Source organism: Mauremys mutica, chromosome 6, assembly GCF_020497125.1.
Source record: "Mauremys mutica isolate MM-2020 ecotype Southern chromosome 6, ASM2049712v1, whole genome shotgun sequence".
Taxonomy (NCBI): domain Eukaryota; kingdom Metazoa; phylum Chordata; order Testudines; family Geoemydidae; genus Mauremys; species Mauremys mutica.
The window spans coordinates 117,109,565-117,134,798 of NC_059077.1; the positions used below are offsets into that span (position 1 = coordinate 117,109,565).

Consider the following 25,234-nt stretch of genomic DNA (forward strand, 5'->3'; position numbering starts at 1 on the left):
CCACAGGCCGCATGTTTGAGACCCCTGCTCTAAGCCTAGATCTGCCAGATGGTAAGACTGGACGACAAGGGATGATAATTGCCCTGTTATTTCGTTCCCTCTGAAGTATCTGGCATTGGCCACTGTTGGAAGACAGGATAGAGGGTTAGGTGGACCTTTGGTCTGACCCAGCACGGCTGTTTTTATGTTCAGTATCTCCAATAAGAGTTGTGGTGGGTGGTTTGGGTAGGGCACAGGTCACGTGCTTATTTCTCTCAGATTCCTAGTGCAAATGCTCACAATTATTAATCTGAAATTCACTATGTTCTATAACGGTTGCTGTTTCCGCTATCAGGAAATTCACTTGCTGGAATACTCACAAGGAGTGAACACAAAAGGAGGATGAATACAGGTGGCAACAGCTTTAATTGTTATGAAAAGTGTGTGTTCCCAGAGGGTGGGATTTTCCAAAATGCCTGCCTTAGCCCAACTCTGCTCCCATGGAAGTCAGTGGGAGTTTTGCCATTGGCTTCCATAGGAGCAGAGTTAGGCTGAAGCTGAGTGAGTGCTTCTGAAAATCCCACCCAGAATGTCTCTAACTGAGCACTCAATTTAAGGTGGTGTGACCCAATTCAGAGTGGCTCAGTTTATGGCTGGCTTAGTGGAGATGGTGCCGAACCAAAACCCAGTTCAATCCAAACATCCCTGAATTTAAGGGTGTTAGAAATTCAGATCTGAATATTGCAAACTGCTTCTCCCTTTATAATGGCCTAAATCAAAACCCTGGTCCAAAGAACCCCAAACACCGACCAGTTTGCAATCTGGATTTGAATCTAGCAGTTTAAACTTCTCTCTGTTCAGTTTTTCTCCCGGATCTGAGTCAGGAGATAATTGACTGCAATGTGACTGTTTAGACTCCATAAATTATGTCATACTTAATGTAAACTGGGAAGAAGCAAAGTTGCCATTCTTTACCTTGGGGTCATGTATTCCAGAAAGCTCCTCATAGATTTTCTCTCCTACCATGACAGCAGCCAGGTTCGCTGTGTATGTCGACAGACAAAACAAACAAAAAATGGCCCAGAGATTCATTAAAAACCGTCCAGTCCAGCATTTCGGGGGTTTGATGGCAGCTGTTCTGCCAAACAAGATTGCGTAACAGACATTCAGGGCAGAGGAGAAGGAGAAAACTTTATTCCTGTTTCTTCCCTTGGGGGTCATCCCAAAGGGGCTTTTCCACTCATACAGTGTGAGAAATATTGCTGTGATATGGAGGGCAACAAATATTCCCAGCCACATGGTCCAGTGGAGTGGCCACATAAAGGCTCCAATAGGAGCTGCTGTATCTCTGGTCCTCACTAAGATGCCCAAGCTGGTTGAAAAGAAAGGGCTGGTGAAATCAATCACTTGGCTGCGGGCTGTATTGATGCTGAATGATGTCACTGCCATGTGGGCTGTCCCAGCCAGAAGGTCACCCACAAGACCTGTCCAGTGGCCGTTTTTCCAAGCTCCGTACTTCCCATCACCAACAATGTACAAGTCGAAATCAAAGTTCATATCCTCGGCCAACTTCTCCAGCAGATCGATGCAGTAGCCATAGCAGCACTTTTTTAACTCAATGGGCACGGTGTCGTTGCCCCCGTGAAGGGTGTCAAAGAGGCTATCCAACATGGCTGAATCGTTGGTCAGAGGATCCAAGCACAGTTGTCCTGCTGGGCACAGCCCTTCATCGTCCACCTTCCTTGTGAAGACAAAAGGGTGTTCTATCAGTGTTACCACTCTCAGGTGCAGCCGGGGAGGGTGCAGGATGTGGTTTTTGTGCCTCTGGGCCTGCTCTGGCCATATCCCACGATCAATGATGATCTTACCTTCTTGCCAACTCCCCAGTCGAGTCCACATTGGGTTCCCAACAGGATCATGCTGCAGATTCCAAATGAAGAAGTTGTTTTCTGAGCTGATGACGGAAGAGCCTTTCACTTTAATGTGGCCACTGAGACCATTAAAGGTCGTGTTGGCTAGAAACCTGTTGGGAGAAGAAATGTAAGAAAACAGAGCCAGATATCCATATGGCTGAAGCCTTACACTGCTTTAGAGGAACAATGTGCTTGTATTGAAAGCATTGTACTAGGACTCAGGAGATCTGGCTATTTCCTGTTTCTGGCTGTATGACCTTGGGCAAATCACGTAATCCTAGTGCCTCACTTCCACTATCTGTTAAATGGGGATAAGGATGCTTCCTTTCTCCCACCCTTTGTCTATTTAGATTGTAAATTCTTCAGGAAGGGTCCATCTCTTACTAGCTGGGCGGTTATGAATCCTTCTGGTTGAGAGACTGCTAGCTGAGTACTTCACCACCTACTCTGCTTAGCCTTATTAGAAATTTAATATCCATATAATGCAAAATAATCATTATGCTAGTACCATATTAAGTTTGAGAAATCAAAGAAGCAAAATTCAAAAAAATATCAACAGTTACAGGGCCAATCCTCAGCTTGTGCAAATCAACATCGCTCAGGGATCTGGCCAAGAATTTCTACTGCAACACGACTGAGGCATTGTGTACACCCTGCTTATTTTAGGGTATAGCTTAACTAACATAAAACAATGGTGCATTAAGCTTTCTATTCAATATGAAGAATGAGAATAAAAAGTATTACAGGCCAAATGCACTCGTTGGGTTTTCTGGTTTACACGGGCAGAATCTAGACTGAGTCACTGGTGGTATAAACAGCACCTCCCTCTCCACCCACAGGACTGAATCAGTCCAACATCTCTGATGTGGCTAAATTGTTTTATAAACTTTCAGTTCCCTGGTACTGCAGGGGCCTAGGGCATTGGTGCACCGTAGTCTCTCCTGTTCTCCTCCTGTGGCACAATAGCATAGTCTCTGGAGGGCTGTAATTCTTTGGCCTAATTTTGATTGCTCGATTTAGTGTGCAGCTGGTGGCCTGTGATATTCAGGAAGTCAGTTGGCCCCTTCTGGCCTTAAACTCCTTGACTCCATGATTTGAGAGATTTCATGACATTTAAATGTTTGATTTCACAACCTTATCAAGTGACTGCATTTTCCTGCCACTGATTTCCATGTTAGATACTTTTGGTGGTGGTGGTACGTTGATCCAAACATCCAAAGGGAGCCGGGCATAAATCACATTTTAACAACTTATGGTCTTATACTGTGGCTTCTATGGCCATTCATCATTGCATATGCTGTATGCAGCATTAATGAAGTTCAAAGTCAAGGGCCTTCATGGACATGGAAAAACTGCCTTAGTCAGAAACCTTAAGGCAGGGGACGTCAACCTTTCAGAAGTGGTGTGCCGAGTCTTCATTTATTCACTCTGATTTAAGGTTCTGCATTTTAACGTTTTTAGAAGGTCTCTTTCTCTAAGTCTATAATATATAACTAAACCATTGTTGTACGTAAAGTAAATAAGGGTTTTAAAATGTTTAAGAAGCTTCATTTAAAATTAAATTAAAATGCAGAGCCTCCCAGACCGGTGGCCAGGACCCAGGCAGTGCAAGTGCCACTGAAAATCAGCTCACGTGCCACCTTCGACATGCGTGCCATAGGTTGCCTACCCCTGCCTTAAGGAGAAGCTAGAGTAGTTCAGCTGGTATCGGGCTCAATCTAGCACGACCTCCTGTGAGGTACAGCGCAAAGTCCGTAGGAGTTAAGTGTTCAACATCTTGCAAGCACCTTGCTGCATCTGCCTTATAAAAAGCTGTTCTATTTAAATGGGTCCCTATCAATAACATTTTGGTACAGGCTGCTGGCAGACATGTACAGGAAGTGGGTAGTTTACCTAGACTTGTGGACACGAAGAGTCAGATCATCGGATGGGGTAAATCAACATTAGAATGTCAATTTACACTAGCTGAGGATCTGGCCCTAAGATCAGGCTGTGTGAACTGTACGTTAGTGTCTGTAATGCTGGCAGACCAACTGCCAGTTCATGCCCAGGCTCCTAGGCATCAGCTGAACACTGACCAAGACATACCTGAATTAGTCTGGCTCCCTTGTGTATTAGTAGTATTAACATAGACGTTAAGATTAAAAGAATGTGTTTAGAGTTTATGAAATACTTGTAAGATGCTGCACGTATAATTTCACTTATAACATCCGTACCCCATGTTATATGGTGATATGAAGTGTTTGCATTGTAATCCTCTGTAACCGTGTAAAGTTACCAGAGAGGAAAGAGGCGTTAATATCAGTAAAATGCTGGCTTCTGAGAGGGTGTTAGGTCCTGCTCACCAAGAAGACCCATTGAAACCAAATGGGCCACTGTGGAACATCAAAGAACAAAGACTTTGTTAATTGCTGTCTTCCCCCTCTCCTGCCCCTGCCACATGAAGAAGACATGTGTGTGTGAACTCAGACCATCAGTTTGAACTCTGGCAAGAAGGGAATAAAAATCCCTAACAAGAAAAAACTGCATCTTTTTGCTGCTTGGACTCTGCGGGGCAAGTATCACTAAGCATAAGCAAAAGATCCCTAGTGCTTGGCCTGAGTTAGGCCTAAGGGACACACAGACCTTGTCCTAATTAATAAACCTTTACAGAGTTTATTATAGGGTTGGCTACAAGCGTTATCTTCAGTGTGAGATCTAAAGTGCAACTGACCTGGGGTAAGTGACTGGTCTTTTGGGACTGTGAGTGACCTAAATGTTGTGCTTTTTTGGCATAAGGGCCCATCTGTCTCCAAGGCAGGCTTACCTGGGTATCAGGATAGATCAGACTGCCCAGGGGGACTGTCTGTGACTCCATGTTAAAGCTGTTATAGTGCCTGAACAGTTTATTCTTGGTTGGTGAAATCAAAGTATAGAACTCACAGCTAGTTTGGAGTTTGTGCCCTGCTTCTTAAACAGTCTGAGCTGAAGCTGGTACTCGTGCTCCTGAGCCACTGCAGCACAGCTAGCAGGGGCGGCTCCAGGCCCCAGCATGCCAAGCGCGTGCTTGGGGCGGCACGCCGCGGGGAGCGCTCTGCCAGTTGCCGGGAGGGCGGCAGGTGGGTCCGGCAGACCTCCTGCAGACGTGCCTGCGGAGGGTCCGCTGGTCCCGCGGCTCTGGTGGAGCATCCACAGGCACGTCTGCAGGAGGTCCACTGGAGCCGCAGGACCAGCGGACCCTCCGCAGGCACGTCTGCAAGAGGTCCACCGGAGCCGCGGGACCGGCGATCGGCAGAGGCCCCCCCTTGGCGTGCCGCTGTGCTTGGGGCGGTGAAATGGCTAGAGCCGGCCCTGACAGCTAGACACGGTCATTCCATTGTCATTCTAAATTTAACAATGGAGTTCAAAGTGTGATGCTTGCTCTTTCCTGCTGTATTCTATTTTTAATGTTCCTTCTTCGGTAGAGGCGCTAAAGCTCTCACAACATCCCCTAGAAGAACTATATTTGTAGTATTTTGATAACGATTTAATTAAAATAGTCTCATCTATTTTTTTTAGCTTGATTACATTCTTGCAGAGTTTAGTAAGGGCCGAGAACCAGAGCAGGGAGCAAGTCAAAACACTGGCTGCTGAAATTGCCCAGGAAGCACAGTTAAAGCTTTAATTCACAGACTAGATAAGACTTCGAAATCCTAATGCCTTATTCCTGTAACAAGGGTGTTCACAAGAGGAAAAATTCACTCAGCAGGAATTCACCTTCATCGTAAGGGGTATTTAATGAGAATAGGAAATTGCAAAAACCTAGCCCCAAAGTGTAGGGGGAAGTTCTGCACAGATCCTGATTTCATTTAAAAACTGAAAATATCGTAGGCCACATTTTAAAACTTGGATGCCTAGCTAGAGGCCCAAATTCTGCATTTGGTGCTACAATTGGGCATTTAAATGTCCAACTATCCACTGACTATGTTAAATAATGATCGGAGAGCCCAGGCTTCACGGGCCTGGCTTTGCTGAGCTCTGTAGAACTATACCTAATGGTTAGAGATATAGACCCTTATCCTGCAATGAGCATCTGTATGGGTGTAGGGTTCCAGCCTCATAGAGCTCATTGCAGGTTTGAGGCCATACATGGAGACAGACAAGGAAAAGTAGAAAGTTGCCAGTAGTTGCTGTATGTTGAAATCCCAAAGCAGATACTCTGGTCCTGTAATGTGATCCGCACAGGAAGTCTGCTTCACCCATGTGGAACCCCATTAACTTTATTGAGGCTTCATGCAAACAGCAGTTTGTCAACGCAACTCACAATGACCTAAGAATATCTTGTCCCGTTGATGAATGCATTCTTATGACAGCAGCTGTATGCGCAAATGCCTGTCATCAAATATCTGTTTGGAATGCATCTGCTCTCCCTTTCGTGTGCTGTGAAATTGGGTTAGCTCTCCCAAGACGCACAAACAGTTAAGGGCATGACTGCAACTCTTGTCATGAGAATATCTAGACTTCCAAAGAGTGAAAAGAAAGGAAATTAAGAAACGTGCAGTAATGTAGCATAAGGCTTGTGTGTTTGTTACAGGACTTGCTTTCCTCATTCAGTCATCAACTTGATCCTCTGCACGTCTCCTTCAACGGTTAAATTAGTCAGTCATTTGGCACCTTGAAATGTCCTCCTGCTGTGGTGGTATTTCTCAAAGAGTTAGAAGATTGAGTGACTTATTTTGAAACTATTTCCGTGGGTGCTTTATGAATGGAATGAAATTAATCTCACAACCCAATGCATCACCACAGTGCCGTTCTGACGCCCAAATCAAGATCTGTTCTCATGACTAAGGTACGCCTACACAGCAAAAGCTGTGCATGAGCCACCTACTCAAACTAGTTTGAATCCATCTAGCATGGGTAACCATAACAGGGAAGACAGAACAGTGTGGGCAGTCTTCACTGCTATTGTTACCCATGCTAGCTGGATTCTAACTAGTTTGGGTGATTGGTCCACCCGCTGCTACTGCTGTGTAGACATACCCTTAACTTTACTTAGCTGAAATAACTATCTTGTGAGCCTTAAATTAATGATGGGGGGTTGATGAAGGAAACTTTTTTGTCCTAACTGGGTGAGAGATTCATCTCATCAGTATTGTGAAGAGAGAGGATAGATACCCTCCAAAAGGAACTCTGAACATGCACACCCAAACCACAATGGATTCGCACCTGAATCCTGAAAAAAAGTCTGCTGTGTGGAAGGCAGGTGAATTACGGTTCCAAAAAACTATTAACAACCACAAGAAGGGAGAGGGGGGAAAAAAAGCCCCTCCATGCATGTATGTGATTCTATTTCACAATAATGGGATACTAGGGGCAGAGAAATCTACAGCAAATATTACCCAGGCAGTTACAGACCACATCCTCTTTTGGTGACCCCTCTTTTCCTTCCACTGTCCACTCACCCACCAAACAACTCCAAATGAATTTCCAGGGTAGAATTTTTGCAGTGATTGCACAGCGTGCAGCATTTTACAAGGCTAACCTTAACAACCAGCACGATGACAGACTACTTGGCAGGAGGGTGAGGGCTCTGCATTTTTGGAAATTCTACAGTTTCATCAACTCTCAGCCAAATCCCCCTCTAACCTGCCCCAGAGAAAGGGGTGGCACTCAAGATGCATTTCTGGCTGTCTAACCCCCTCTCCCCACTCTCACACTCACCTCCAGCAGTGGAACTGAAAGGAAAGACTTGTTTTCTACCCTCAGACCCATTCTGGCTTTGGGAATATTCTTGGCCTGATTGTTTTTGCCCCCCTCTGGCATCCTGGATCCCCTGAAAATATGAAGTTGGCCCTGACTTTTTTTCCATCATATACGATTGTAAATTTGCATTCCTATTACAGCTTGGCCTGAAAACTGGCTTGTGTATAAGACTCTGATATCTTTACTCCCACTGTGGTCCCAACCACTTCAATGGGACTACTCACGAGGCACGCGGCTACGTGTCCTGAGCAAGGGTATCGCAATCTAGCAAGTGATTAAGCACAATGAAATACCAACTGCTGAATATAAAAGTAAGATGAAGCCGTGAATAGTGTTGAGTTAACTAAATGGTTCAAAGATGGGGAAAAAATGGAGATTTCATTTTATACTCACAAAACAGTCTTTAGGAGAAAAAATGAAAAGGAAAAACTTACTTGGATAAATATTGCCCTGAAGTGAGATTAGTTTCCTCTATGTCCATGCAATTTGTCGTACTTGGAATAAGTGCTAGCTCCGGTTGGATCAATGTAGCTGTTGCCACAGCTCTTGCTACTAGCTCCATTGCATCCTGGACGTAATGCTCAAAAACAGACTGTGTCGTTTTGCCATGAGCTATGAGACCCAATGGTAAACCCTCTGTTCTCAGTTCTTCCACGTTTTGTGAATCCCCAAGAATCCAGTGAAGTTCAGGAGGCATCTCGCCAAACTGGGTGGTTATTTCAAAAATCCTCCTTGTCTTCTCCATGTCACAGCCAAACATAACCATGGTTGATACTGTGTCTTTAATGCTCTCTAGCTGAACTTGTAAGTAGTTCAGAAGGTCACTAGTTGAAGTGAGATTTGCGGTAACATTTATAATGGAGCCCAGGTGGAACTTGGAACTCTGTTGCGTGAGGAAGAGAAAATCTGTGATATTCCACTCTTGGCATAACATCAAGCTGAAATTGTACCAGTTGTTCATTTTCAGGATTGAGAAAGTGACATCCGCATCAGAGCTCAATGAATTTTCTAAACTCAGTTGTAGGTGAAGGGGATTCTGTATTTAAAGACATGAAAGATATTGATTAGAAAAGGTGGACCAGAAACTTACTATGTTTCTTCCTCTATCAAGTATTATTTGGCCTACAGAGTGAGTATGTGTGCATGTGTATTAAGTGCACTGCAATAAATTCTGACTTTCCATTCAGTTTTGAACAGCTTTCTTGGGGGAACTACTGGATCTAAATCAGTGTAGAATCTGGAGTATATCTTTGATCCAAAATTACACAAAATAAAAAATAAACTACTGAGAGTTTATGGAACACTGCCACATTATTTAATTTGATCCAAATGTTGTATGTTGAAGAATAAATGAAAGACCCCAAGTTACTGCTCCCCATCTCTATCCCATGATGCAGGTCAGATCCCCAGCTGCTCTAAACTGGTATATCTCCACTAGTCGCAGCTGAGGATCTGGTATAAATCAGTTAAGCTACTCCTGAAGTGAATGCAAACTCATGAGTTAGGTTAGAAGAATACCACAATTAAAAAGGTTTTCAGCTCTTTTTGTTATCTCTTGGTTTTGGTATTCAGGGCCTCTTTTACATAGACACACGAATAAACTAATTAAATAGATCATGGCACGCAATCAATACTCATCTTGTACTAGCAATAAGACATTATGTGACTGACTCTCTGGTAAAGGACAAACTACCAAATTAACAAGCATGTGACATTAATGAATCCCACACCACAGAGACATTGTCTATTGATCATAGGCTTTTGATTAACCTGGAAAACAAAAATCCTGTGTAATAGTTTGGGATAGGTGAACTGGTTCCGATAAAGTACTGTCCTCAAACTGAACGCAAGCTAAACCATTTCTGAGGCTCTGAAATGACTGGATGTGTTTTTTCGTCTTCAGTTTCTGCCTGCCTTTGCAAATGGAAGGGCTAGTATCCCAGGAGAACAGCTGTTCTTGGATTATTTCTATCCAGGATCAGAAGTGGAGGTGCCAGGAATTTCACAAGACAGTCTGTACTCATGAGCTTTTCAGCTAGATTTTGCAGACTATATGTTTTAGAGATGCACGGATAGTTATCTGAGCCATATGCAGATTGTGAATTTTTCAATATTATTTTTAATAATAAATGAAAATTCTACATTTATAAATAACATAACAGTGCATGCATTGTACTGGTAACAGAAAGCTGAAACCCAAGCGCTGTAATTATTACAGTATAATAGACAGACTGAAACATAGTGTTGCTTATATAAAATGAAATTATCAGACCCGTAGTAAATTAAGTGCTAAATATATATATAAACCCACCAAATTTGGAGTTTGATCCTGCTCCCCTTGAAGGGTTTATATGATGGGATTACCTGCAGGAGCAGGGATTGGATTCAATGACCCAGGAGGTGCCTTCTCGTCCTATGTTCCTAAGTCAGTGGGACTTCGGCCATTAAATTCAGAGGGAGAATGATTGAGCGCTTTATTATGACCATCTGTTGCCTTTTGGGTAGCCTATGGGGAATGAGATTGATGGGCTCAGTCCAATCCTTAGTGGACAGGTGTCCACCTCAGAAAAAACAGCATAATGTAAGATTTAGGGGGCAGAGTCTGCGTCTTCCAGTGTGTTTGTACTACAACATCTTGACTATTTTGGAGCCACAGCAATACAAATGGAACATCCACACAAGGTAGCTGCCTTGTTGGAAGCCTCCTAAGGAAGTTTTGAAAGGCCCTGGAGACTGAACTTGCCTTTCACCCCCTAGGGACGACTCATTCCAGGTCATGGGGGAGCTTCAATTGCCACTGCCCGTGTTGTATGTGATCTCTGAATAAACAGGGGACTTTAGTCTTCAGGGGTATCAATTGGGCACCTTCCCACTACACTGAGCGCAATAAAGGATTAAAGAGAAACAGCATTAAACCAACAAATAAAAAATTAAGGAAACGATCCCTTCGTCTCACTCTCAGCAGTCCCATGGAATGTGACGCACATTCCATTGAAACCAGTCAGGGATTTACCATTGACGGTAGTGCCAGCAGGGTCACACAGATGATGCAGGAAAAACAAGTGCTGATGAATGTTAAAAATGATGGTTCATGGGCCCAATCCTGAAAGATACTGAGTACTTCCTGTTAGGTAGTGAGTGCATTCAACTCCCACTGACTGACTTGGGAGTTGGAGGCACTCTAAGCCCCACAACTGGACTCTAAGTTTCTCCTATGAGTGGATGGTTGCATTCTGAGGGTCTCGTCCTAATGCACATCTGGGACAGCTGGATGTGTTAGTTTGGTCCCACTGAGTTTTACTGGGGTTAGATGGCATTGTTCCTGCCAATGAAATGGGATAGAGCTGATTGCAGATTCAATTTGAAAACCATTTTTTTAACATAAAGTCAGGTGTGTTTTTCTCCACTGACTTCAGCATTACATTTTTATAAAAACCAGTATAAAAAACACATGGACAGCAGCCACTTTCACGTATGAATTTCTTGTCATCATTAAATGGTTTTAAATAGTGAAAGTTGGAGAGGGAGTCCCTTCCGAATCTGGGGTTTTAAAATGCAGCAGCAGGTTTTTGTGCCAGATATATGCAAGAGAGAATCAGAAATCAAAGAAGCTATTCTGATATGGAACTAAATCAGCTTGTCTGATTTTTCTATCAAAATCTTTTTTTTTTAAAAAAAGTTCCCAGCCCTGATATCAACCCTTAGTTCACTTTACTATTTGCAGTGTAAAGTTTCTCATCTCCTTTTCACTTGAAAGCACTTGAGTCTGACCTCAGGCACATACAATGATAAATCTATATTTCCAAAATATGGACTGGAACATGCATTTGAGTATTTAACTGTGAAAGTGTTGGTTCACTGACAGATCCTCTTAATGGTCCCGATTCAGTAGAGGACTGTAGCACTTGCTTAGCAGCCTCATCACAGGCTTAAATCGCACTGACTTCAATGGAACTGACATCTGGGCTTAAAGTAAAGCATGCTGAAGTGCTTTGCTGAATCAGGGACAAAAGTCACGTTAGGATAGATATAGCAATCTAACATGACTGCGCATGAAGTTGCAGACAATGTTTAATGAGCTGACCCTAAGTGGGAGGCTTTAGCAGTAAGTACTGGTTATTTGTTTACTACTCTCTTTAATAAGGAACCAAAATAATTTTGAGGGGTACTTATTGCAACCCTTATTCTAGAATTTTACTGAAACAATGATGCACGTGAAATTCCGCAACGGAGAGCTCTCTGCTAAGATGTGGTTTTACACCTCTTTTGGCTAACTCTGAGATCTGCACATGAATACCATCATGGACTTCGGGCAGTTACATAGGGCTTTGTCTTACCACCAATCCACAATGGCCCTATGGTGGGAACCTTTTCTTCTAGTTGAGATAACTGATGGCTAGCTCTGTTTTGGTGTTGTCATCCGAAAAGAACCCTGCCTTTCCTCCTGGCATTGCCTCCCCTAAGGACACTCCTCCATGTCGTCGCTACTCCAGAAGGGGAGCAGAGTCTTCTGGAATGGGGTGGGGCTTTGTGACTGCATTGCAGATGTTTGAAGGCTGCTTCCAAGTTTCCCCACAAGACTTAATTTTTCCTGCACAACCGGTGGCCGAGCTGGGCCACAGGGGTCCTGAGGGGTTAGTTCCATATTGGAGGCATGGTCAGGATTTGGGATATTGGCGTAATGTAGCACGTTTTTAAATTCAGTGCTTTTGTAGAATCATCGCTCTTTGAAATGATTAATCAACAAATTATTGCCTGGAAATGAAGGACTGTTGAGAAAGTCTGACTTATTTAGTGATTGCCATTGAGGCTGGATAATTTCATGACCAAGCCTTTTACCAAATTAAATAATATTTCAGACACACAACTATAAAATTGTATCAGTGAGCAGCAGCTTTATTAAATTACTGGAGTGTATTGAACTATGTTCAAGCCATCATTATAAAAGTTCTGAGGGAAAACCCTTCCATATTTATCTCAAATTGGAAATTATTAAAAATGTGATTGTTCCAATTAAACTGCCTGATCTATATATTAAAATGCAGATGGCCACTCAATTACTCTGTCCCAGTTTGGTTTGAAATCATAATTAAAGATCATATAACTAACACCACAACTTGTTTTATTGCACCAAAAAGAATTAAACCACATATATATATATATGCTAATTATTTTTTATCTCTTTTTAATAATGTACTTGCATTATCATACAGCCTGATTAGCAATTTAAAAAAAAAGTTTTATTAGCACTTGATTTTCATCAAACTCCATTAGCCATTGTTTTTGTTGAACATGGAAAGTCAGATTCTCAGGAGGTATAAACCAGCATAAATCCTATGATTTCATTGTATACCAGCTGAGGATCTGACCCGGAATTTTAAATTTCTTTTTAAATGGGGCCTTCTCCATAGGCCATTAGAGTCGGTGGGAGTCTTTCCACTGACTTCAATGGGCTGTGGAGCAGCCCATTGAGTCTGATGAAATATTAATATTAACTTTTGTATGATCTGTGGCGTCTTTCAGTTTCCTAGATCAGAGGACAAGTCCCTTTTTATCACTTAGCTTCTCACAACAAGTACAGTTTTATTGGCTTGTATTCATTGCCCTGCTACTTGAGATAAGAACTGCTGGTTCATTTAACAAATGAAACCCTATTTGCATTTCATTAAAATCAGGCTTGGTAACATTTGCTGAGTCTCCATTTCAGTTTTCTTCGAGGCCAGATCCTCAGCTGATGTAAATATTTCCAGCTCCAATGAATTCCACGGAGCAAGGCTGACTTGCGGTACCTGAGGATCCGGCCCTTTATCTGTTCCACAAAGTCTGCAACACTGATTAGGCATTGTTGCAGAGGCATTTTATGTTACATTATTACAGTTTCATTAGTATAATTAAAAGTACATATGCTAACACTCTTTTGCTAAGTAGGTGTAAAAGTAAGTGATGCACAGCAACCATTATTCTCCAGTGATTCTCTGGGGCTGAAGCAGTGCTCAAATATGCATTTGCTCAGGGGAACATATTTATAAATTGACATCGGTGGGAATCCCATGCATGAGGAAAAATATACCTCACGGCTTTCAAAGGACCCCTGGGGACTCGCACCTCAGGAGTGACTCCGAAATGGCTGTTCTGAGCAAGGAAAGGCAGTTGTTTCCACAACTTGAGAAGCTTTGTATTCTGTAGTTGGATTTACAAAGTTGAAGCCACCTTGCCTGAAAGTTAATGACCCACACATGACATGATTACACAGTGCTACATAGCCAAGAGTCATTACTTTCATTAGCGGGACCTGTTGGGTTTTGAAATTTCCCTTTAATTAATGTAGGAAGTAGAGCTGGTCAGACAAATTCTGGCGAAACATTTGTTCACTGGAAGGTACCAGTTTGTTGGAAGTAAAACATTTCACAGAGACGGTTTGATTTTGGCAAAGTTCAGACTTTCAGGTTTCGTTGGGAACCTGCCTGGTTTCCTGCCAGCCCCCGCACACGGTGGCCCATGTGGTGGGCTGCTGGGGAGCCTGGGCTTCTAGCCTTGTGGCTTCTCAGCAGTCTGGGCTCCTCGGGCTTCCAGGACCTATGGTCCAAGGACAGCCCAACAGGTGAACTGGCCCAGAGTCAGGGCTCTGTTCCTCTTCTCTCCGAATTAGGATTTTTTAAATATCAAAATCCTCCACAAAATGGAATGACCTTTCTCTGCCCAGCTCTAGCAGTAAGATTTTGGTGTCAAAGCAAATATATGTGTAAAATGGTTGCATCCAAATTGAACCCTCCTGCGGAAAGTTTTATGAATCTGGAATCTTTACGAGGTTCAGCCTCCAGTTTCCTTCAGGCATTCCCCTCAGAGGAGGGATTTGGAGGCAGGTGTGCAAAAGAGCAAGGGAGCGTACCCTCTCCCATGAGCCCTGGAATGGCATGCTGGGTAGGATCCTCACTGTTACACTTTGGACATCCTTCCACCTTCCAGCAAGGCTTCTGCAGGAGCTGTGCTGCAGGTGGTCAAGCACCTGGACAAACTCTCCTCTCTGATGGGCAGGTGGCGCTGGGGTCTGAGCTAATCTCGCTTTAGGGCCCAATCCAATTTACAGTATAGCCGTGGAAAGACTCCCTGTGACTTTGGGGCCTTGTCCAATTCCTATTAACGTAGCCTTAAGGCCCTACTCCAGCAAAGCACTTAAGTCATGTTTAACTTCAAGCTACATTAGTGTAATTAAAAGTGTAGATACCCACGTTCTTTTGCTAACTAGGTGTAAATGATGCACAGCAAATATTATTCTCTTTCAATTCTCTGGGGCAGACTGCTCGGAAGAGGGATCCCTGGGCCCACTCATATGCTTAAAGTTAAACCCTTTGCATGATCAGGATGTCGCTTAGGCAAGATTACGTGCTGTGGTCCCCACCACTGAAGAAGTGGGGAGAGCAGCCACTCCCTGTCTTTACTGGTGATATATACCTATGGGACTAAGAGCATAACTTAGCTCAGTGTGTTAAGCAATCAAGAGCTCAAAAATAATGGCTGAAATATTTGTTAAAGGCATTTTAAAGCTTCGAGAGGCGGTAATATAGACTAGCTAAAGTTCCTGTGATCCCTGCATCAAAAGGAGTTTGTCAATTGGCCGAGCAACACATGTAAACAGACCTTGACAAGGTATCTACTGTTTGTTTAAAAAAGATAACACAACAACCTCATATCTACTAATTTAGGGCTAGTCTGAATTCATCTAAAAAATGATTTCTCCTTGCACCAAATTGTTATCTCACCTAAGGGCTGCTCAGCAGTTCTAAAGACTCCACACAAATGCACTAAACTAATCTGAATATGTAAAGCTCCACACAAGGTCAAACAACATGCCAAAAATATGAACAATCAGCCATTTTTGGAAAGTTAGATCCATTATTTATCCACATTGCCACTTATAGATTATAATAAATAATGTTACTTCCAAAACTTCAAGGTGTTCTTTGTTCGGGAAAGACTTTTAAAGGTCAATGACAGAGGGAAATTTCATAAAGATGCCGTGAGACATGATATCTATTCTCCCCCAATATATGCCATTACAATTAACAAACAGTAGATTTATTGTTAAAGTGTATTTTAAATCTCCCATGCACATAGTGACTCTCGTGTGGAAAGTGAGTGCCAAGCGCTACAATATTAGAATATTACAATCTTGCACAGCAAGTGAAAGGCTGGGGAGAATTAGGCTGTTTGTATTTCTGTTTCAATCAATTATTTATCTGGAGAGAACACATTGTGGAGGGGTTAAAACAGGGACCCGGGAGTCGGAATTATTGCAGTCAGTTTCCAGTCTGTTCGGAGCCAGTGACACTGCATTTGATCGTGAGTAGGACCCTACCAAATTCACGGCCATGAAAAATGTGTCACGGATCGTGAAATTTGGTCTCCCACATGAAATCTGGTCTTTTGCATGCTTTTACATTATACTAAACAGATTTCACGGGATAGATCAACTTTTTCCCAATTGGGGGTTCTACCCAAAAGGAAATTGCAGGGTGGGGTCACAAGGTTATTTTGGGGGGGTCGCGGTATTGCTTCCTTACATCTGTGCTTGCTTCAGAGCTGGGCGGCCAGAGAGCAGCAGCTACTGAATGGGGGCCCAGCTCTGCAGACAGCAACGCAGAAGTAAGGGAGGAAATACCATACCGTACCACCCTTACTGCTGTGCTGCTGCTGGCAGCGGCTCTGCCTTCAGAGCAGGGCTCCCAGCCAGCGGCCGCCGCTCTGCAGCTGTAAGGATAGCAGTAAGGGTAGCAGTACCACAACCCCCCTACAATAACCTTGCGACCCCCGCCCACAACTCCTTTTTGTGTCAGGATCCCTACAATTACAACACCGTGAAATTCCAGATTTAAATAGCTGAAATCGTGAAATTTACAATTCTTAAAATCCTATGATTGTGAAATTGACCAAATTGGACCGTGAATTTGGTAGGGCCCTAATCATGAGCCTGTCACATCACCTCTCTGTGCTTTACTTTCTCTCATCTCCAGAATGGGTCTAAGAATAGTTACCCACCTCATGGAAGTGCTATGAGGCAGTTAATGTCTATAAAACACTTTAGATGAGAGATGCCATATCAGCACCAAACGCAAGTATGATCCCAAAGTGTATGTAACACACTGCGTTACTATGTTAAACTTAGGGAGCCTGACTCTAGAAAGTAACACTTGATTTGTGGCCAAAGTTTTGTACTGGCACTAAAAAAACGCTGGGTTCTAGTCCTTGCTCAGCCACAGACTTCCTGTGTGACCTTGGGCAAGTCACTTAATCTCTCTGTGCCTCACTCCCCCATACGTGCAATGGGAATAATAATACTTCCTTTCTCCCATTCTTTGCATGTCTTTCCTGTTTAGACAGTTCATCAGAGCTGGGCCTGTGCCTCAGGAGTTTGTGCTGTGGCTAACGCCGTGGGGCTCTCATTTCAGGACTCTGGGTACTATTGTAACAGGGATAATAAGTCTGACGTCATCCTGGTTTACACCAGTGCAACTACATTGACGTCAACCAAGTTACTACTTCTTTGCCTTGCTGTAAATTTGGGGTGGGGGGAATATGTGCCATGGCCTGCAATGCTGTAATCCTTTTCTTAAGGAAACATGGATTGCTGCTAACTCAGAGCTCTGCCGCTAACTTCCTGGGAGTCGCGTGCTCCTCAGCTGGTCGGTTTTACTGGCGACTATTGAAATGCTGTTTGCAGTGCCCATCTTCTTCACTAGGCCAACAGTTAAGGTTGAACATTTAGCGTGGGTTCCATGCTTATGCTCGGAGGAAATGCCTCATTGGTTTGGCTGTATTTTCATATTCTGGATATAAAATACTGTCAAATCATTTGAAAGTAAATCAAGTGCCAGGAGGCAAAATGTGATACTCGGGTAATGGCAGGGGGGCTGGAACAATTTTTATAGTAGGGGGTGCTGAGAACCATTGAACCAAACTGTAAACCCTGTATAGGATGGGAACCACTTCAAGCCAGGGGGTTCAGGCACCTGTGGGGATCAAGGGTTTTACGGGGTCAGACGTGTGACAGAAGGGATCAATTTTAGTCTTACTCTAAGACCTTCCCTGACCACTAAGCCAGCAGGACATTTGCTTCCTGTGCGCAATGTGCTGCTGCTACCACCGCAGTGCTTTTGGGGCACTCGGGGAGCCTGTGATACGGGCAATACTTGCATCTGCCAGGCTGAGAGCTGTCAGAGCCTGACTGCAGGCAACAGCAAGAACGAAGGGGAGATAATTTCCAACGTCTATTAACAAATGGCTGGGCGAGGCCTATCCCGCCCTTCCAGCGTGTGGAATGCCCATGGAAGTTGGTGGGATTTTAAGGGGTGCAGGGATGGCAGGACTGACTTAAGTTGCTGCAAAGAAACGATTACGGATCTTTAGAAGGGCCGAAGATGCAGCCTTTGTGCTGAGTCCTGCAGGAGGAGGTGGGGAAGGAATCGACTGCCCAACGGTGGGGAGTGTCAGTAAAAGCTATTCAGCAGCCACTGCTGCGGTCTTTGCAGCTGCTCAGATCCTCTACCCCCTATCTCTTCTGCTGGGATGAAGACGAATGATCACAGGGTTTGCCGACTTACAGATCTGCTGCCTGCTCCCTGTCCTCACATTTCTCTGCTGGGGCACAGGAAGCTCCTGGGGAGAATTGCTCCACCGTATGCCACTTGGCAACATCCCCTCTCGCTGAGTTTCTCAGCGTGAAATGCTGTAACCATTTCATTAAACCGGATGCCCAACCCCTACCCTCCGGCACAGCAGAACTGCACTGTGCACGTGGGCCTTCTGCCTGAATGTGTGTGGGGTAGGGAGGAGGCACAGGGGAGAGGATTTCCTTGCAGAGTGTTACTGTTTCACAAGTGCAACTGGGCCTGGGTAACCCTGCAGTCTGGGTTAGCGGTTTAACCCTAGGAGAGAAGTATTCTGGGTAAACACAAACAGCAGAAAACAAGAAAGAGAAATCATGCTGATTTCTAAGGCCTGGTCTACACTGCGGGAGGGGGAATAGATCTAAGTTATGCAACTTCAGCTACGTGACTAATGTAGCTGAAGTCAACGAACTTAGATTGACTTACCACGGTATCGTCACCACGGTGAGTTGACTGCTGCCGCTCCCCTGTTGACTCTGCCTGCGCCTCTCGCGGAGGTGCAGTACAGGAGTCAATGGGAGAGTGCTCAGGGGTCGATTTATCGCATCTAGACTAGATGCGATAAATCGATCCCCGCAGGATCGATCGCTGCCCGCCGATCTGGTGGGTAGTGTAGACATACCCCAAGCCATTTTTGGTTCTATGTGGAAAAATGAACTCGATAGCTTTCTGTGCCACCCTCTAATGGGCGCTGTTGTGCTGAGATCTGGCTTCATAACCAAATGGCTTTATCTCACTGTATTAACCATTGCCTTGAAGCCATTCCGCCTTGTGCTGTAATTCAGTAGAATCAAGCCAGGTCATTGGAGTCAGGGATACTTAGGTGCTAGAGGGGCCGGTGGCATTTGTGTTGCTCATTCAGTTCTGAACCAAAGTTTTAAAATGATGTTTGGGGTCACAGTACAGGAAGACCCTGCCACAGGTATCATCTTTCACTTGAGATGTAAAAACAAGGTCCTAACCACTTGTGCTCGTCTGAAATCCCACGGCAATTTCTACAAGAATTCAGGTGCTTCTGACCTCAATGTCTTGGCCAAATTACAACTTGGATTCTGCCTACCTAAATCCAACTTGATATCAAATGGATATGACACTTCACTTCTAGTCCTAAAGCAATGCACAATATTGCTGTGTACAGTGAAACACAGTGGTGGCTGCATCTCAGTGGTGGCTTAGATGCGCATTGTATGGAAGAAATGATTCCCACCCTAAATGGCTTGTGTTAGACCATCCACACTACCTCATTTCGAAGCCCAGTGTTCTAGTGGCATTATATGGGCATTCTATACTGGTTGAATTTTACCTTCAGATGGATTTCATTGTATATGAATATCACATACAAAAAGAAACTAAATAAAAAAAATTAAGCTTGCAAAGTCTGATCTCTTAGCTCTCAAATGAGTGCAGGGCAGCTGAAGGTAGTAGTTCATCTTTTTGAGGATACACATTTAAATCATGACAATAAGGTGTGCTACAGCAGGGCCAGGGAGCAGTGGGAGAGTGGTCCTATTGAAATTCCAGCCTTTGGGGAGGACCCACTGAGCCCGGGAACTCAACTGATTACGGGGGACAATGAAGGAAAAAACAGGAACAGGTGTGGGGGTCAAAGGGCCAAAACTAGGGAACCAGAAGGGGACACCGAGCAGAGAACCCTGGACAGCACCCACTGGTCTTTGAAGAGTGGGCAATAGGAGGTGATCAAGGCCTGGTTCCCTGTAGGCTAGGGAAAGGTCACTACAGGTCAATTGGAGCACCTGTAGCCAAATAAGGCCCTGTCAGAGACCTGATAAAAATCCCTACTCCAGTCAGAGACGGGGAGAAGGAGAGATGACTAGAGTTTGGAGGGGTATTGCTGTGAACTGGAAGACCCGAGCACTAGAGAAAAGGAGACCCTGCCCAAGCAGAGCAGGGAGACTCCTAGCATCGAGGACTGAGGATAACCCTACCCAAGAGGGAAGAGGGTAAGAAGCCCGTGGAGCTGAAGAGGCTGGGACTCAGGGTAGGGAGCGGACCCTGACCCCCTTCCCTGCTTTCTTCCTCTCCCGCCTTCCCGGGACACTAGAGTGGAGCCCTCGGCACCCAACAACAGGGACACAGGGTGACGCCCCGACCCACCACACCAAGAAAAAGCGCAGGACCCACTACAGTAGCATCAGCCATTTGCCACAAGGGTTAACACTATGTTTGTATAGTTGGCATAAAATCAGGAACAACCATTAAAATCCCAGCTAGAAGTTTTTATTTAAGACACTAAGGATTTAATTAGATGATTGGGAAATTAGCAATAAGAGTTACAGTTGGCTGGGGGAGGAAAGTCCAAATGCTTGAAACATCATCTTTAAAAGCCAAGTGGCGTGGTTTTTAAAAATGAATGGCTCAAGGACTGTCGTTAGGAAAACCCCAGTAGTTAATCCTGTCTCATCTCCTTCATAAACTGCTTTTGCATCATGTAGAGCTAAAAAGTGGGTGTCCCATTTTGAGTCTTTCACAAGGGCAAAATAAGCACCATGCTGGAAAACTCAGGGGCATCACCTGTGCCCTGGCTGAGTAACTGGGCTGTGCAATGAGGAAAAAGGAATTATCTGCCCAAGGGAACAGAGTGACTATAGAGCTGATCCAGGGCTGCCCCTGCCACCCACTTATAAGGGCAGAATTTCACCCCTTCTTTGACTGTTACCCTCAGGGACTTTTGTGACATTCAGCAAAGAACTAGAACATTGTTAGCTTCCATCCTTAAAACCAGAGCAACACGGATCTTGGCAGAAATGACGTGACAAATATGAACTTTCCTTTTTCTTTCACAAATACATGTTCTGCGACCCCCACAACAATATTGAGCAGTGCTGGGACTCGAACATTATTAAATAAAGTCAAACAATTCATACAGTGAGCTACGTGCGTGATTCTAGCCCTGACATTTCGTTCTGACGGGCCATTAGATGGCACTCTGTGCCTGCTTCAAAGATCCACTAGAACGACATCAACTGTTCAGCCTCTCTTCTTTTCTAATTTCCAGTGCACAGCTCGCCATGTACGTATGCGCTATTCCTTCATGTCTCTTTAATGTTCTATTTTACAGTATTCAAATTCTTCCATTTCAGTTAACCCCAAACTTATTTTGGCAACAGGATTTATTAAAACCAAATCCTATTTCTTACTCCATCTTCAGAGTCCCACTCCTACAACTTTTACTGAGCTGAGCATTTGTTGTTGATATTAATAATCCCACCAGCTTCAACCAGGCTCCTTTCTTGAGTGGGAGATTGCTCGTATGAGGAAAGGTTGCAGGATCTGTTCCTCTGAATACAATTCATTACTTCAGGATAGAAAATAATTGCCTTCAGTCTCTCATTTTATTCCTCAAAGAGCTCGATCTGGCTATATAGATCATAGAAACATAGAAGATTAGGGTTTGAAGAGACCTCAGGAGGTCATCTAGTCCAACCCCCTGCTCAAAGCAGGACCAACACCAACTAAATCATCCCAGCCAGGGCTTTGTCAAGCCGGGCCTTAAAAACCTCTAAAGGTGGAGATTCCACTGCCTCCCTAGGGAACCCATTCCAGTGCTTCACCGCCCTCCTAGGGAAATAGTTTTCCCTAATATCCAACCCAAACCTCCCCCACTGCAATTTGAGACCATTGCTCCTTGTTCTATATGTTGTATTCATCAGCTACGTGGCCTAGGACTTATAACCTATAAACAACACCATCAAGCCTTTAAATATTTCAGTGCAGGCTGGTAACTTATACAGTAACTCCTCACTTAAAGTCGTCCCAGTTAACGTTGTTTCATTGTTACGTTGCTGATCAATTAGGGAACATGCTCGTTTAAAGTTGTGCAATGCTCCCTTCTAACATTGTTTGGCAGCCACCTACTTTGTCCAATGCTTGCAGGAAGAGCAGCCCATTGCAGCTAGCTGGTGGGGGCTTGGAACCAGGGTGGACCAGCAGCCCCCCATCAGCTCCCTGCTCCTCTAAGTTTCCTGTGCGGCAGCCGCCCAGCAGGCTATCAATTGCCGGCAGTTCAGCTGTCCCTCCCCCTACTGCCACGTGTTGCTCCTGCCCTCTGCTTTGGAGCTGCTCCCCGAGACTCCTGCTTGCTGTGCGGCGGGGAGGAAGCGGGGGGCTGTCAGGGTGTCCCCCTCCCACCTGCTCCTGCACCCCGCTTACCCCATCTTCCATAGAGCAGGGGGACACATGACAGGGCTCAGGATGGAGGGGGTTTGCTGGCAGCAGCTGCAGTCTCAGCAAGCTGATCTAATTAACAAGGCAGTGTACTTAAGAGTAGGGTCAGTGTACTTAAAGGGGAAATGTGCATCTCTCTCTCTCTCACACGGTGTGTGTCTCTGTCTCTGTCTGTGATGCTGTATCCCCTTCCTCCTGTTTGTGCTGCCTTGTAGAGTGTGAGAGTTAACCCTTGAGGGCTCAGCCAATTGCTAGTTCATCATTTAGCAGTAAGGCATTCCCTGGGAAATATCCCACCCTCTGACTCCTCCACCTCAAACAAGCTTCATAATCATCATCACTGTGTACCAGTATTAAATTGTTTGTTTAAAATGTATAGTCTGTGTGTGTGTGTGTATAGTCTTTTGTCTGGTGAAAAAAATTTCCCTGGAACCTAACCCCCCCATTTACATTAATTCTTATGGGGAAATGGGATTCGCTTAACATCATTTTGCTTAAAGTTGCATTTTTCAGGAACATAATTACAACGTTAAGTGAGGAGTTACTGTATTCACTTTTAATTTTTAATCATTCACAAGTTTTTCTTATGTAAGCCCAAATTAATTCACTATGACATAAACACGAGGGGACACAATATCAGCACATTTGAATGTTTGTAAGTTGGATCATTTTTAGTAATGTTTGAAACTTGCTTTGGGATTCTGGAATCCGGGCATGACCCTGTAGTCAATGGGAGATTTGCCTCTGCCAGGAGCCCTGAGCATGTTACAAAAGCAGTTTCCAATAAGTACTTATCAAAACCCGAGAGGCTGTGATCAGCAGTGTTGTAATGATGATGATCTAGGACTGTACACGTATAAAGGAGAGAGGAAGGATGGCCCAGTGCTTAGGGATTAACCTAAGACTTGGGTGTTAGATTCGAATCCCTGCTCTGCCACAAGCTTCCTGTGGAAGTAGGTCACTTAGTCTTCTCTGTGCCTCAGTTCTCCATCTGTAAAATGGGGATAATAGCACTGCCTGACCTCCCAGGATAAACACGTTGCAGAGTATGAGGTGCTACATAAGCACTTCAGATAACGCCTTTCATTCTAAGAATGCACAACCCTTGGTTAACGAAGTGGGGTAAATATTATCTTCATTTTGCAGTTGGGAGAATCAGAGGCAAAGCAAGGTCAAGTGGCATGTCCCAGATCACACAACAAGTCTCTGGCAGAATGAGAAACCAAACCCAGGTCTCTTAATTCCCAGTTTCCTGTTCATTGCATAAAATATTGCCTGAAATAAGCAGTGAGTATTTTGTGGATTATTTTCAGACTAATATAAAGGAACTGTTTGTATAGGAAAGCGTAGCAGCAATATTCTTTCAACTGACATTTGTTTCAGCAGACGCTAGCGTTTTCAGTCATTTGAATGCTGGGATTTCTGAAATCAGTCTTCCTGACTGTAAAATATTCTGCAATGCGATTAAACAGGATTGTGTGGGGGTATAAATCAAAGTTTAGCCCAAGGCTTGTGGTATGCACAACGAAACGGCTACTTCTAATGCTGTTTATAATACGCAAGAGGAAAATGTGAATTTTTAAAACTTTTGTTCGGGCTAGGATCAGACCATTTCTGTCCCCACCTTAAAGGATGCTTTAAAAAGGAAAGCTATAGGACAAATGAAAGGAAAGCACCTACAAAAAGTCCTAGCTGGTGTCAATGGGTATCTCTACTTCCTTTAAGGGCCACGCATGCACCTTGTGTAGTCATTAATATCAAGCGAAGAGAGTGTGAGTGGGGTGTGAAACATGACCCAGTACGAATGGCAATGGTTTATTCCCACTTTGCACTGGTGTAAATGACCACATGAGGTGCATAGCAATGTAGAATCTGGGCCCCAGTCCTTGCTGATTGACACCTGCTGAGGATCTAGCCCCGGGTATGTTTTACATGACACCTGTTTTTGATCAAAGGTAAACACATCATAATGCACTCCGGGAAGGCAATAGCCCACACGGATAGGGCCATGGATCCTCTCATCTGACATCGGTGATGATGTCTGACATGACCACTTGCAGGATGCTTGTGCTAGCAGCAGCAGGATGTTGGTTCTGGCCCAACGACGTTAGCACTCTATTCCTGCAACTGCCCCTGGAGGAAGTGGAAATGGCCTCAGACTTTTTCCTACCAGGACCTGTCTCCCCAACAAGACAGAGCCAGGTGGAAATTTCTATAGTGAAAAATTGCCAGTGGTGGACAGACTCCTTTGTGGTACGGTTGTGGCCTACTCCCTCCTCAAATTCACCCCTTAATGCCGTTCCTACAGGTCGGAAGGGAGGACTCCCAGGTGACGCTTTTCCTCCTCAAAAATAAGCTCCTGCTCAGATTAAAGAGTCTTTTAGCTTTCCTTTCCCAGGTAAAGTGAGGGGAGGGAAGAGGGACGAAGTGCAGGAGACTTATTCATATTTAGTCAAACAAATAGATAGCTGTCTCGGAGGCCAATACCGGTAAACAAAATTGCCTGTGGGTAAAAGTAGTTTTGTCTGTTGTGCATATTGGCAAAAACCTTTGGTGTTGGGCACGATATCAACATCTCATTAACTATCTTTGCCCTTGCACAGTATTTTACGGCTATCGCCCCCCTGAGCCAGCAAATAGCAGTAACCATGTAAATGATGGCTTCACGGTGAAAAATCAAGCTGATCTGGAAATACGGGCCTTTGCGCTGCATGTCCTTCCATGCAAAAATCTGCATTTACTATTGCATTAGGGCGCTCTGGAAAGGAACTA

General features: G+C 44.3%; 1 protein-coding gene across 2 annotated transcripts in view; it reads right to left on the minus strand.

The window, feature by feature from the left end:
- Positions 1-25,234, minus strand: part of GRIN3A (glutamate ionotropic receptor NMDA type subunit 3A) — a 98,692-nt gene that overhangs the window by 57,094 nt on the left and 16,364 nt on the right. For both annotated transcript variants that reach the window (XM_045022197.1, XM_045022196.1), the window contains 2 exons: positions 8,048-8,649; positions 955-2,002 (listed from right to left, as the gene is read on the minus strand). In XM_045022197.1, coding sequence (XP_044878132.1) covers positions 955-2,002; positions 8,048-8,649 — 1,650 coding nt within the window. The remainder of the gene's footprint in view (positions 1-954; positions 2,003-8,047; positions 8,650-25,234) is intronic.